This window comes from Anser anser, assembly GCF_964211835.1.
Source record: "Anser anser genome assembly, chromosome: 9".
Taxonomy (NCBI): domain Eukaryota; kingdom Metazoa; phylum Chordata; class Aves; order Anseriformes; family Anatidae; genus Anser; species Anser anser.
The window spans coordinates 26,489,327-26,502,516 of record NC_139729.1 but is presented as its reverse complement, the minus strand read 5'-3'; the positions used below and the strand labels follow the sequence as shown (position 1 = coordinate 26,502,516).

Sequence of the window (13,190 nt, the reverse complement as noted above, 5' to 3'; positions counted from 1 at the left end):
GCAGTTACCACACCCAGGATGAGTTTGTGATCTCGAGGAATATGGGCCTGGTGAAGAGCAAAATCAGGACCTTGAACTTCTGAAGAGCAAACTTCACGCTATTTAAAGGCCTAGTGGTTGAGATCCCCTGGAACTGAGCTTGGCAAGGGATGCAAAATACAACAAGAAAGGATTCTAGAGGTACATCACTCAGAAAAGAAAGGCCAAGGAGAGTGTACCCCCTCTGATGGATGAGAAGGGGGAACTGGTAACAACAGACACGGAGAAGGCTGAGGTACTCAGCAACTTCTTTGCCTCAGGCTGGAGCACGAATGAGGGTGACCATTGCAGTCCACGCACAGATATATTTAAGGAGCTCTGAAACCTCACCCCAAAACACCTGCAACAAAATGGCCTGCTTGCCATAATACCAACCTGGATATGCATCACGGTGCCTATGAGTGAAGAGAAAACACAGGGAGATACAAGTCATGCACTGAAGTATTGTTTCCAAAGAATAAAATTTTATTGTTTTCGGAAAAACTGCATACACATGTTCAGATCTGTTCAACCTTCAAAACATGTCTTCGTTTCCAAACAAATTTAGGAAGGCATCATTCTTTTAAGCACTGCAGCTTGAAAAAGAATTTTTTTTTAATCCTATAAGTGTGCAAACATCATTTGAAAGCTATTTACATTTTACACCTCTCATTTTAATAACAGCAGCATCAGCTGTTAGATACATGCACTGTATAACTCACGTGATTTGATTTGGCGTTGATATTTGATTTGGATGTAGAGTGAAAAAGCAACAAACCTTCCATTGTTTGAGAAACTTCCTACAGGCAATTAAAATAAATCTCATTTCTTCTTTATAAAGGAGACATCTTTAAGCACTCAGACTTCCCTGCAGTTGTTAAAATGTTACTTCCACTCTATTTACTGGATCATCTTCCCCTGGTGCAGCATGCACTTTGCTTGCCTTAGTGAATGGGAGCAGAAAGAAAAGATGTCTGGGATTTTCTCAAAGGTGGCAGGAGTGCAGTGACAGACACAATTCTGTTTCTTTCTGTCCTTTTCAGTAAACTGCAAGATTACCTATAACCTGTTTTTTTTTTTAACTATCTTCGTTAGACCACCTAAACAGATGCAGCAACCTGCACGTGAAAAGTTGGATTCAATCAGTACTCCTATTACTCTCTCTTCTGATTTCCTCTCCCACCCATTACAAACCAGAAGTCAAAAACCAGATACTAGTTAGCACTCAGGTCATGCTCTGTTACTCATCTCCTTACATCCTCTAAGCACAACGTATTTTGTGCCAGCATTCTGTTGGCAGAACTTCTTTCGGTAAAACCAGCGCAATGCTTTCCTCACAGCCATCACAAGCAGCCTTTGCTGTTCCCTGTATGCCAGCACGATTCAGTTGGGGTGCTGGAGGTGTATAAAGCCCTACGCTTGAAAACCATGCCATTCTGACTACCTGCCTTCTGTTACAACAGAGAAAGTCCTGGAGATGTTAGAGACTAGAAGATGGTCTTGAAAGCAGGGGACTCATCGTACATGAATATTTTGCTTAGAGTGAGCTGGTTGAATACTAGGTAAGCGTTGCATTCCAGATGACGTGTTCCAGTATCACGCAACAAAAGCAGGCCTGTGTTTAATTCAGCTGGGACCGTGCAGCCAGCAGTCAGTGCATTATTCTGGTTTTCAGCTATGGTAATTAAGCAAGCCGTATTTTGTAAGATAGAGTGGGGTCTTCATAACTGCAAAACTCCTTCAGAATAAATACACAGAATTGTAGAAGCCATTGCATTTCACACGCTGCAAGAGCTGCTAATCACTACTCAGGCGAGTTCAGTTCACGATGGAAACCGTGCTGTCGGGCTGGCCTCCGAATATCTGGGAGAAGAACTCAAAAGCCAGGCGGACGTGGATGGGGACGAAGACGTAAGCAGTGTACACCACCATCGCGAAAACAGTCACGGTGATGGTGTGGAACATGGACTGCTCCCAGGGCTCCAGCACGTAGCTGCAGGTGATCAGCAGGTACTGGTAGTACAGCCAGTAGATATAGTCCTTCACGTGCTTAATATCCATCTTCAGCTTCCAGTGACTCTGAGAAGATGACCTGTAACGACAGAGGAGTCTAGATTGCATCTGCAGCGGAAAGAAGGACCTGGAAATAAAAACTGGTGGGGTGGCCGTATTTCATGTCCAATTCCATGTGTAATTGTTACATAAAATAAAGTTTGAAAGGCAACAACGCATCAGTACCACCAACGGCCTCTACTGCTCTGGAGGCAACCAACCTTTCGCTCTGGAACTGCTGCCTGCAGTTATTAAAGTTGTATCAGCTGGGCACTCGATTCCGGCATTCCACTTACGAGTATGTTTGGCTATTCATTCTGCCTAAGAATTAAAACCCCATTAGCTTGTAAAGGCGCAGGGTTCACGTGGAAGTCAGGGTAATATGCATTTAAAAAGGGAAGGCTTTGGGCCAGCTTCCATACGTGTGGACGGCGGACTCTCACGCTCTGGACTAAGGATGAAACGAAAAGGGCAGCTCTGTAAAATCTGCTTACTTCTGATAATCATTTGTTAGTGCTCTGCAATTGTTGAGGATGAAGGCAAGCTATGAAGGAGGGGAAAAAATAATCTCAAATAGCATAAGAAGTTTTTTCAGCTCATTCAAAAGCAGCAAGATACATTACAGATTAGAAGAGTATTTAGTGGAATCTACATGTCTAGGAAGGAATTTCCTCTCAGGTAACAGCTTTATGCATTCGTTGTTCCCATCTCCACACACAAAGGAGAATGGCTGAGCAAGTATTAACCTGGAAATAGGTTTTGCCTTCCACTCTTTGGTTAAAGTTGTTTTTCACTATTTTAAATAATCTTTAAATTTGGGATAATAACATCTACTTAGAGAAAATAGAACGATAAGCAACTGTACGAGGCTTCACAGAGAGACTCCTGCATGGGGATTTTGCGGGGGCTGAGTTTAAGGACACACAGACACGAGGCCAGCTCACGGTAAAAGGGAGCAGCAGACTTAGTCCTCCTGGAAAACCTTCCAGACTATCATTTTGGTGTACAACCTGTTGCCTAAAGTGCCAGGCACAGAGATGCTTGGACACGTCAGGTCTCTCCGGTCTTGAGCTCCACAGAGAGCTTTAGGCAATGGAAGGTTTCTGTCCCTCAAGGCAATAAATACTAAGGTAACACCGGAAAATTTGCTGCCTGTGATTGCAATAGCAATGGATCACTGGCATACGCCAAATAAATTATGGTATTCAGCCATTTGCTGCCTCTGGGGGCTGTCTGGTATATTCTCTCCGCAGTATGTGGGTGTTTGCCAAAGGGAAGACAAACTACAAAAACCCCCAAACCAAACCCCGGTTTGTTTTGCAGCAGCTTCACTCTGGTTACCGCCGTGTACCACTTGTCCCAGCGGATGCACTGCTACGTGCAGCACCTCGACGGCTCAACTTTGCCCACCCTTCCCGGCGCACAGCTCGCCTCGCGGAGAGGCTGCAGACAGATTGTTGCCCCCTTTCTCTGGGAGGGCAGCAAGCACAGGCTCACCTGAGCACGGCAGCCTTTCGGGTTGATCTGGCTCTCCACTTGCCTGCCCAAGGCTGCCGATTAGGGAGCCTTGGCTCCCTCCTTCATCCATCCGCTGGCTCCTCTCCCAGCATTTCTCTCCCCCCTCGGCTTCCTATCCAGCCCTCCTCCATCTGCTCCCCTCTTGCTCCTCAGCTCTCGACACCCCCACGAACACGACCTCTCTGCTGCCAACAAGTGCAGGAACGCGGTAAACACGGAAAGGGGGGAGGCTGGTTTGCCTGAGCCGATTTCCGTGCGGAGAAGTTTCTGCGCTTGCCCCGTCCAGCCTTTACTTTCCACCCGCCCCTCTTCTTCGGTGTCCTCCAGCCCCAACCCATCTTTTTCCCCTCCTTCTCCCAAAACAGTCCCCTTCCTTCCCTTCCATCTTCCCCTTTTCTCCTAGACTACATCTCCCAGACTGAGGTCCTACAATGCTTCCTTTTTAACTCTCACAACAGGTATCTGTGCTGTGAAAAGCCTCAGCTGCGAGGACACAGGCAGGGGAGAAAGGTCTGCCGTGGGCTTCTGGCCTGGCCCGAATGGGAGGTGATTCCCTGCAGATAAATGGGTTTAAGGCAGAACTCAGGAGAGGCCTTAAAGCCTTGTAAATATTGCAAAGCCTGTAATAAAAATGACACAGCTGGCAAACTGTGAGTCACTGGGAGCCAAAAGTGTCTCTATTTATACCGTCTGCGAGAAGAGCAGCATTTTTCAATGAAGAGGTTAAGCCTATAGAACCGAGAGCAGAACGGTAAGAGCCCTCTTATGCTATCTAGGATCGCAGTGTTTACGCTGGGGTTATGCCCGTGCTGGTTAAACTCATTCCTGGCTTGGGTAAATATCTGACAAGCCTGACCGAGGAGGAGCCGCGGGGCCGGAGCGCCTGCCGTGCCCGCTTCACCCCGCCAGGTTAGCGGGGGGGCTGCAGGGGCTTGGGGGCAGAAATGAGGGGGCTCGAGCAGCTTTCTGCCCGCAGCAGCACACACGTGTGTGCGTGGCACTACGGAGCTGGCGTGCCTTCACCGGCAGAAGGAAAAGCCCAAGATAACAACAAATTTCCCCGGCTGATCTCACCGACCCCAGAGCAGCCTGCCTGGCTGCAGGCGCGGCGCTGTCGCTTGCTCGACGTTGTCCTTTGGGAGGGCTACGTGAAGAAGTACGAAGTCAATAAGGAGCAGGCTTCCTGAGTTATTCTGGAGGCACTTTCATGGTTCCTCCAGCCCAGGGACTGCGTTTCGGCCTGCCTCTGTCACCGATCCCCAGCGACACGGGGCCGGCAACCAGCCTGAGCTCGGGCTCTTCCAGCAGCCCGTAAGGCGAGCTGTGCTCGTGGGCTGCGCGGTCTCCGGCTGGATGATAGAGGCTGAGATAAGTAAAAGGCGAACAGTCAAATTACAGCCTCTGGCCTCACCGCTAATGCTTCCACTGCGGGTAACCACCCAGAGGCTTCTCCGTTAGCAGGGCTCTGGGAACGCAGCAAGCACTAGGGGTGTCTCGGGACGATGCAGTTCTGCATGCATAATTTATTGAAGGAAAACATAGATGGGAAGGGAAAAAAAAGCCCTCCTCAAGCAGCTGCCTAGGCAATGAGATACAGGAACCCCGTGTTACAGCTGCCTTTCCTGACCCTATTCCCTCCGCATCAGCTCGGGGCCAGCTCGCAGCACGAGCAGCACCCCGTGGCTCCGCGCCTCCAGGCTCACCAGCCGGGCCAGCTGCCCTGTAGCACTCCCGAAAGGAGTGGCAGGTTGCTAGACAAACTTCCGAGGCTAAAAATTCTGCATTTTAAACAGGATTTGTCCTAAAGAAGCTTCTGCTTACATTTTTAAGCATTACTGGGTTTTCTTACATTAATGCCGCGGTCAGTTCCAAGCAGAAGGGGTCCTGTGCTACTTGTTTGTCAGTTTACTCTACGCCATAATGGGGAGGAGATAACTCCCTGTTAGGCAATTATAAATTAGCAATCATTTGTCTACAAATTTAAATTTAAGTATTCAGTTGTGCTGTGGAAATGCCTTCCTGTTTGGAGGGCACAGGACTGTTACAGCCAGCTCTGAATGAAATGAACAGAATCCAGCTGCTGAGCCATCAAGCAATAATCAAGTTATTTTCAGCAATTTCACCTCCAAGGAAAAAAAGCAAGAAGAGAAACCTGTAAAGCAGCTTTTATTGTCTTAAGTGGCAACCTGATTTTCTTGCTTGTTGACACACGTCTCTGATTAGAGCGCTTGGAAAGATAAATCATCACCCCCAAAAATTCCAGGTTTCCTTTAAAAGCATGCCTAGTCTCAAAAAAAAAGAAAAAACCCAACTCCAGCTGTAGTTCACAGTGCTACAGCTGCTGTTTGGAGGTATGACTTGCAGATGCCAGCAACAAGCACTTTGCTGTAGCATTTCTGCTTTGAGCGACAATGTTTTGGGCCCTCCGTTCACACCAGTCCACAACCGGTGGCTGAGGGGCACCTGCCCAGGTGCACACACGGGGAAATTCCTGTGGAAGGAAACAAACATTCTTGCAGGGGAACTGGGACAGGCTGGTTTCCAAAGAATGCTTGAAAAATGCCTTCACCCTCGCCGGGAGAGTCTGGCTGGCTACACGTACAGAGAAAAAGGGTTTCCAACATTCATTCAGCCCTAGACAACTCTGGAGCGGGGGAAAACAAAGGCTGGAGCTGCGGATAGCCCCACCATCACGGAGCAGGTGCTCTGATGCTTTGGCTGCAAAACACAGCCAAGTGTTATGAACAAAGTAGGAAGGAAAACCAAGCAAACAAAAAATCAATCCCAAATATTGCAGATATTTAGCTGGCTGAACATTGATTTTTGCTAAATGATTGCTGTGACAGCACAGGAACAAGACGTGGTCGGTTTTGCAGGCTCCTGAGGGACTGCATTTGTGATGAAGCTTCAGAAAAATCCTGCCATGGGACCCCGAGGCTTGTATTTGGCCTTGCACGCGGGACACCCACAGCATGCAGGCTCCAAGGGGCAGATCCGACAAGGCAAACTGCAATAATTAGGTACATTGTCTCACTTCTGCTATTAGAAGTACGGGTAGCCATGCCCCATGGAAACTGAAATCTATATCCAGTCTGCAAATTATTTATCTGCAACTGGTGCCATCTGTAATCCCCCCTATGGCAGTTCCTTCTTGCCCTGCTGTTACTCAGACAGTCCATCCTGGCTTTTCCAAGGCACCAGTCTTGTCCCCCTTAATGCTGACACAGCTCTGGGACGACCCCATTGATTTTACGTTGGGCTGACGTTTCTGAAAAGGCAAACAGAACGAGAAAGGGATTCGCATTCCCAGTCCAACACGCATCTGCTTTGACGTGTTTTATCCGGCGAGCACCACGCAGTGCGTAATGAATGAAACACGGGTCCTGCGGACCAGCAATCAGGAAGAAGTCGGGAAGAAATTTAGATGAGGCAGCAGTTACAACGGTGTGGAAAATCCAAAATGCCAGCATGGCCTGGGGACACCGTCTCGTCTGTGCGGCCCCATCGCATCTGTGCTGCTCCGGTTCCCCGTACGCAGCCCGGCCTGGAAGGCTGCCTGCTCCCTGTGGGCAAGCTGAACCCCCGAGTACTTACACGTGGGTGTTTAGATGCACCCTACAGCTTGTTTTTCACAGGGAGGTAATGCCAGGTAAAGAATGTCAGTGGAAAGCACAGCAATAGCCCTTGCACAGCTCCCGTTATGCACAGCTATGCGCCATTAACAGCATCCTTACATACAGACCTTAATCGATCACCTCCCCTCCTCAAGTTCTGGAGAGAAAACACACGGCAGCTTTGAGGCTATTTCTGGTTTCTCTTCCTCAGCACTCGTCCTCCCGCACCAGCACCTCGTCGCGCGCTCGGCCACGCATCGCTGCCGGCTGCTGTGCTGCAGGAGCCGCGCCGGCGCGCCCCACGCGGGTGCCCTTTCTGGCCACCATTCACGCAGCAACGCCTGAATGAGGCCGAGGCCGGGTGACGTTTTACTACTGCCCGTGACTCAGCCGTGTGCACGCTGGTGGACGCGCTCCAGCGGCACCTAGGGCCTTTCTCGGAAAAAAAATTATCTTCCAGGAATGGGAAAGTTCTTCGGGAGGGGAAACAGCGGCAATGGCGCTTTCAGCCACGTTTCCGCTTTAGCATGTGCAATGTGAACACAACCTAGGGACCTAAGCAGCATCCATCACTTGGCACAGAAGGCTTCTTTTTGCCCTTGGCAGCTTCCAACAAGGCAGAGAAGCGGCAATCACTTGGCACCCAGCCGTGGCCGTGCCTACCAGTGCACAGGCGCACCTGCAGTCGGGACCGGTGGCTTCCCACCAGCATCTCTCTGTACCCGGTGGCAGTACACGTAGATAATTTCCAAAATGCAGCTTTGAAGGCCAATTTATTGGAGCCCTCCCCTTTCTCTGCAGTCGGGCAGGGAGGAGGGAGAAGGTGCAGCCCCTCTCTGCGACAAAACCATACTCGGGGCAGCTCCGTCCCGGCTTCTGCCAATACCTAACTCCAGGCCAGGTTAAGTTTTTAAAGAATTTTCTGTTCTTCCCCCCTCTGAAGTTCCCGCAGACACCCTCCTACACAACTAGCTTGTACTTACGATTTACAAGCCCCTTCCTTTCCAGCCTTCTCTGGGCCGAGCATGCTCCGGGCTCTCGTCCTCCCGCGGTGCCAGGACCTGCACCTCGGGGCTGAGCCGGCCTCTGGCGATGGGCACTGCTGGGAGGGAAACACATCGGCAAGCTGAAACCTCCGCACAACTCCTCCCTGCGTTTTATGTGTAAGTTTACTAACATTAGCAGAGTTTATTAACATGGTTTTGAACAGGGCTGATTCCCAACTAGCCCCCAAATCTGTGACAAGAGGCCAGCACCGGGTCTAAACCGCAAATACTTCAAAATTTAGAGCTCCTGAAGAACTAACTTTTCTATGAAGTATCTTCTAGGGTTTTGGCCTTGCTCTAGAGGGCAGACCTAAGCTCCCACAAGGTTTTTAAGATTTGGGCCATTGGCTAGATCCTTCAAGGGAGCTCAGAAGGCAGTGAACACACATCACTCGCTTCACAGAACAGTCAAGATGGTTTGTGTTCTGCAAAGTTTTACTTTCGAATGTATTTCTTATTTTATTCAGACTCCCTTGGTTCTCTGAGTCATTCCAGAAGCAGCTGTACATAATAGCTGCTCTTGTGTTATAGGTAATACGAGCAGGTGAATACTGTCATGGTCATGGCAGGGACTAGGGGAAAAGAGGCACCGAACTCTTGTGCAAGCGCATGTCCCTTCAGCACTAAGGAAAGGAAGCGGTGTTGCACCACGCTGGTTATCAGTCTGGAAGGTGAAAAGAAAAACGAAGTGAGACGCTTGCAACAGATATGAAATAAAAAGGGAGATCTGTGTTTTTCAGAAACCTATTTAATCCCACAGATGTGATAAGGAACAGCTCCCTTGGCAGGCCACTTCATCCCAAGGAGGAAAGAGGTTTGAAGGCAGGAACTCTTGATACAGCAGAACACCCCTTAAATGTGGGACACTGCAAGACCCCCGTGGATTTTTGGAGCGGAGGGAGGGGACAAGCAGTGCTCCTGCTCGGTCAGGCAGCAGGGCACAACAAGGCACAACGTTGCAACACGCCGCTGTGCTGACTGCCCCAAAAAGCGGGGTTGAATCATATTTAACCAGACGGCCCAGGTGAGCAGAGAGAAGGAGGTCTCCGCGAGATCTTACTCGAAGGCATGCGCCGTGCACCCACGCCAGGGGCAGGCTGAGCAGAGAAGCGAGCGGGGCTTCTGCCGGGTGCCTGGTTTGGGGAATGCTCCCGCACTCAGCTCCACGCCCGGAGCGTGGCAGGGCCCAGGGAGCACAACAGCTACCCACACACGTGGGAAAGCTCGGTACAAGCGGGCCTGGCAGAACGCACCACGGGGCCACGGATGGCTTTTCCTACCGCACGGCTAGGGCACCCGAGTCTCGGTGCCATTCAGCAGGTCGTGTGTCCTGGCCACGCTCTTGGCACCGTGTGACTGCGCACGTATTCTGCAGGCACCCTTTCACCCCGTCGCTGCCCACCAGGCAGCACCTGAGCTCTGTGCAGAGCTGCCCCGCATTCCTCTGCCAGGACCACGTCACCCAGGACTCACTCCAGGGACTCGCAGAATGGCTCTCGTGGTAGGGTTCCCTGTGCCACGCTCACGATACCCAAGTGCAAAAGAACGAAAACATCCGAATCCCTCGAGCGCCTGTAAATACACGGCCCAAAGAGCGGCGGGTGTGCAGATGAAGCAAAGTAGCGGCTCTTACGCCAGGCACCCTCCTGCCCTCTGGCACTGCTGCACCTGCGTCCCACCGGGGGGGCTGGCAGCGAGCAGCAGCTCCGGGAGAGCCCCGGGGCGGAAAGCGGCGCGCAACGAGCGGTGGGTGCGCCGCAGCTCGGCACCACCTCCCCCTCCAAACCCCTCCAGCCTTCTCCTCTGGGACCCCCCGGCTTGTTTTCCCCCCGCCGGCTGCAGCAGCAGCAGCAGCACCTGCAAAATCGCTCCCTGCAACAAGTCAGGGGGCCGGCAGCCGTCCTTCAGCTGCCCGCTGCCCTGCGCGCCCCGCTCCCGGCTCTCCGCGGGCTCTCCGCGGGGCTCCGCTCCGCCAAGGTCACCGGCCCCGGTGCGGGGACACCCCCAGCCTTGCGGGGGGTCCCTTCCCTTTTCCCCTTCCCCTTCTTCTTCCCTCCTCATTCCCCTTTTCCTTCTCCCCCCCCCCAGCCCGGGGACCCCGTGCGCGCCGCCCTCACCTCCGCTCCTCTCCGCTCCGCGCCCCGGCGCCCTCCGCTCTTAAATCCCCGCCGCCCCGCTCCGCACCGCACCTCTCCGCCCCTGCTCCGCACCTCGCCGCCCCTGCTCCGCACCGCCCCGCCCCGCCTCGCCGGGCCCGGAGCGGGGCGGGGGCCGCGGGTCAACGCGCCCCCCCCGGCGGCCCGGCTCCGGGCGGCATCGGCTGCCCAACCCCGAGGGAGCCCCCCCGCGGCCAGCCGCGGGGCCGGAGCGCTGCTGCGGGGGCCGTGCGGGGCCGGGGGATGCGGGGGGATGCGGTGCGGTGCGGTGGGATGGGGTGCGGTGGGATGCGGTGCGGCGGGATGCAGGGGGATGGGATGCGGTGGGATGCGGTGGGATGCGGTGGGATGCGGTGGGATGCGGGGCGGCCGGGCGGGAGCGCAGCTCGCACTGCGGCTGGGGGGGAGCCGCGCTGCGGGGAGCCCGCCGCAAGGAGGGGACTGGTGGCGGTGGAGCAGAGGAGGTGCTGCCGGCACGGGGAGGGAGGTGCGGGTGGCGCCGCGCAGGGCCGCTCGGCGAGCAGCTTGGGTTTCCTGCGCTCATTCCCCGCCCGGCACCAAGGGCACCGAGAGCTCCGGGAGCTAACCCGCCGTGTTCGCCCTCTGCCAGCTCCCCCGGCAGCTTGATGCAGGTGCAGCCTCTCCCGCCGAGCAGAGCGATGGCAGCGCTCCTCTCGCCGGGCTGACGCTGGCATTTCGGGTTAGGGGTGTTCCTGCGGGGATGTGGCATCTCCGGGTGGCTCCTGGTGTCCCCCCGCTGCCGTGCACGCTGTGCTGCCTTTCCAAGGCAAAAATCCTTCACTTGCTTTGGCAAGAGGGTGCTGAGGACACCCCCCGAGCACCAGTGGAGGGCTGTCTGTGGTGCTGGGTCCTTGCCTGTGGTCCTGGTCCCTGGCCGGCAGCAGGCAGCTCCCGCAGCCGGAGGTGGGCTGAAGTCACCGCAGTGCCATCAGAGGCACCGTCGCCTCCGGGTGCTGCACCCAGCCCAAAGGAGCGTGGGCACCCATGGGTGCATCCTCAGCCCCAGCACTGAGCCACCCGCTTCCCTGCCCCACGTCCCAGCAGGACAAGCTCGGCTGGGGCAGCCATCTGCCAAAAAATAAGTTTCTTTTGCCAGCGACTGCGGCACATGGCGAGCACAACTGCCCGGGGGCAGTGCAGGGATGTGGCTGCCCGAGCAGCACCCTGAGGGTTTGGCCATGGCCCGTTGGCCGTGCCCCGAGGTGTGGCTGGCGCTGCCACTGTCACCCCGGCACTGCCACCGTGGGGCCGCCCCATCGCGGCTCTGGCACAGAGTGGTGCTTGCTGAAGGCCATAAAAGAACTCAGGCTGTTTCAAAGGCCAGAAGTAACGACAGTTACTGAAGCGGCTTTTGTATAGGAGCACGTTTTAATGATGCTTTAAAAACGCTCTTTCCTCGTTTGGTGTCTTTAAAGGCGCTTACACAAACAAAGTAGCACCAGCAGCAAAGGGACGACCAGGATATGGCGCTTTCGCTCCCAGCTCACACCGTAAGAACAGTGCCTCTTTCTTCTGCTGCTACTTTTATGAATGTTGACTGTATTGTTGGCTGTTTTTATGGATGTTGACTGTAGTCTTTGATCCTAAAAATACTTGCACAGAGGCTTTGTTTTAAACTAACAAGTAGTCGTACCCCTCTCTAGCTCCATGGATGTTGGGTGGATGGAGCTTGATATGAGATTTTTGCCAGGGATGTAGTAGCAGGTGCATATCCCTTACACTGATCCCTTAAAAATACTTGCAAAAGCACTCTTGGTTATCAAAAATGAGGCTGTGGTTTGATTTATCATGCACAGGTGCTGGGAAAGGGAAGGTTTGTTCCCTCCACCTGCTCTTTCTCCTTGAGCTGCCCGCTCCTGTTGGTCTCCTCCGTGCACTGAGCAAGGAGAAGCCTGTACCAAGCTGGGCTGCCCCTTGTCCCTGGGCAACAGAGCCCCAAACCCACCCAAGGCCTTAAAAATGGGCCTAGAAAACAAAAGCTAAGTAATACGGGTAACCTTGATGTAGCCGTCACCTTCCTTGGGGTTGCCATCCCTTGCTCCAAACCTATTCGAACCCCAGACTTCCCAAAGAGTCATGCACTTGGCATGGCAAGAGGCATAGCAAAGTCATAATTTTTATGAAGTATATAAAAAAAAGTCAGTTTGTTTCCTTGTCTAGCTGGGGGTTGGTGCTCTGGAAGATCTGCTCCCTTCCTTGTTTCACCACTGGGGATTTGTGTTAATTATTACTGGGGATTCGAGCACTCGCTTTCGCTCCTGCAGGACACATCCAGATTACCCCCTTGAGTCAGGAATAACGCAGCCTACCTGCCATGACGGCTAGCACAACATTTATAAAGTCAAAACTACACTCTTTGAATATTCCATGAGTCTGGAGGCTCTGTCACACCCTGCTGGGACATGCCACTGGGCAAGGTCGCTTTTTGGCTCCGCTCAGCGAGCGGCTGCATTGCACACCATGGCAGGCTTTGCTGTCCAGGTGCACGTTGATCCCGCTTCCTTCTGCCAGCTCCTGCAGTTTGGCTCCTGCCAGAGGAATCAGGGATTTATGCAGTGCCCGGACCCATTGCTTTCTGCCACTTGCTTCGCCCATATATATCAGGCTTCATCCATCCCGGAAGGTAAAGCACCGGGCTGTGAGGCTGCTCGCTAGGGATTAAGGCAACCCTTTGAGAACACAAAACCACGGAGGTTCTAAAAATAAAGATCTGCATTTGTTAGCTGTCTGCCTTCGTGTCATAATCTACGAGCGTGTTCGGTATT

At 53.2% G+C, this 13,190-nt stretch overlaps 2 protein-coding genes across 5 annotated transcripts in view; one reads left to right on the top strand and one right to left on the bottom strand.

Annotated features, from left to right (window-relative positions):
- Window positions 1-481: 481 nt before the first annotated feature.
- On the bottom strand, window positions 482-10,842 carry SPTSSB (serine palmitoyltransferase small subunit B). 4 transcript variants are annotated; one of them, XM_083848647.1, is made up of 4 exons: window positions 10,366-10,842; window positions 9,722-9,820; window positions 8,186-8,304; window positions 482-2,110 (listed from the first exon to the last, which is right to left on the bottom strand). In XM_083848647.1, exons 3-4 carry the CDS (start codon window positions 8,227-8,229, stop codon window positions 1,837-1,839), a joined length of 318 nt encoding a protein of 105 aa, XP_083704773.1. In that variant the 5' UTR covers window positions 8,230-8,304; window positions 9,722-9,820; window positions 10,366-10,842; the 3' UTR covers window positions 482-1,836. The 4 variants fall into 4 exon arrangements, with proteins under 4 accessions (XP_083704773.1, XP_083704774.1, XP_083704775.1 ...); XM_083848648.1 differs by having other exon boundaries at window positions 8,186-8,301; XM_083848649.1 differs by lacking the exon at window positions 9,722-9,820 and having other exon boundaries at window positions 10,366-10,551.
- Window positions 10,825-13,190, top strand: part of OTOL1 (otolin 1) — a 48,633-nt gene continuing 46,267 nt past the window's right edge. The window contains exon 1 of the mRNA XM_083848646.1: window positions 10,825-11,915. Within this exon, the coding sequence (XP_083704772.1) occupies window positions 11,889-11,915 (27 nt within the window). The 5' untranslated portion in view covers window positions 10,825-11,888. The remainder of the gene's footprint in view (window positions 11,916-13,190) is intronic.

Coding starts and splice junctions, on each gene's coding strand:
- SPTSSB (XM_083848647.1), bottom strand. CDS start 8,229: ATGCTCGGCCCAGAGAAGGCTGGAAAGGAAGGGGCTTGTAAATC. Junction 2,111..8,185: donor AAGGAAGGGGCTTGTAAATC/GTAAGTACAAGC, acceptor CTGTCGTTACAG/GTCATCTTCTCAGAGTCACT.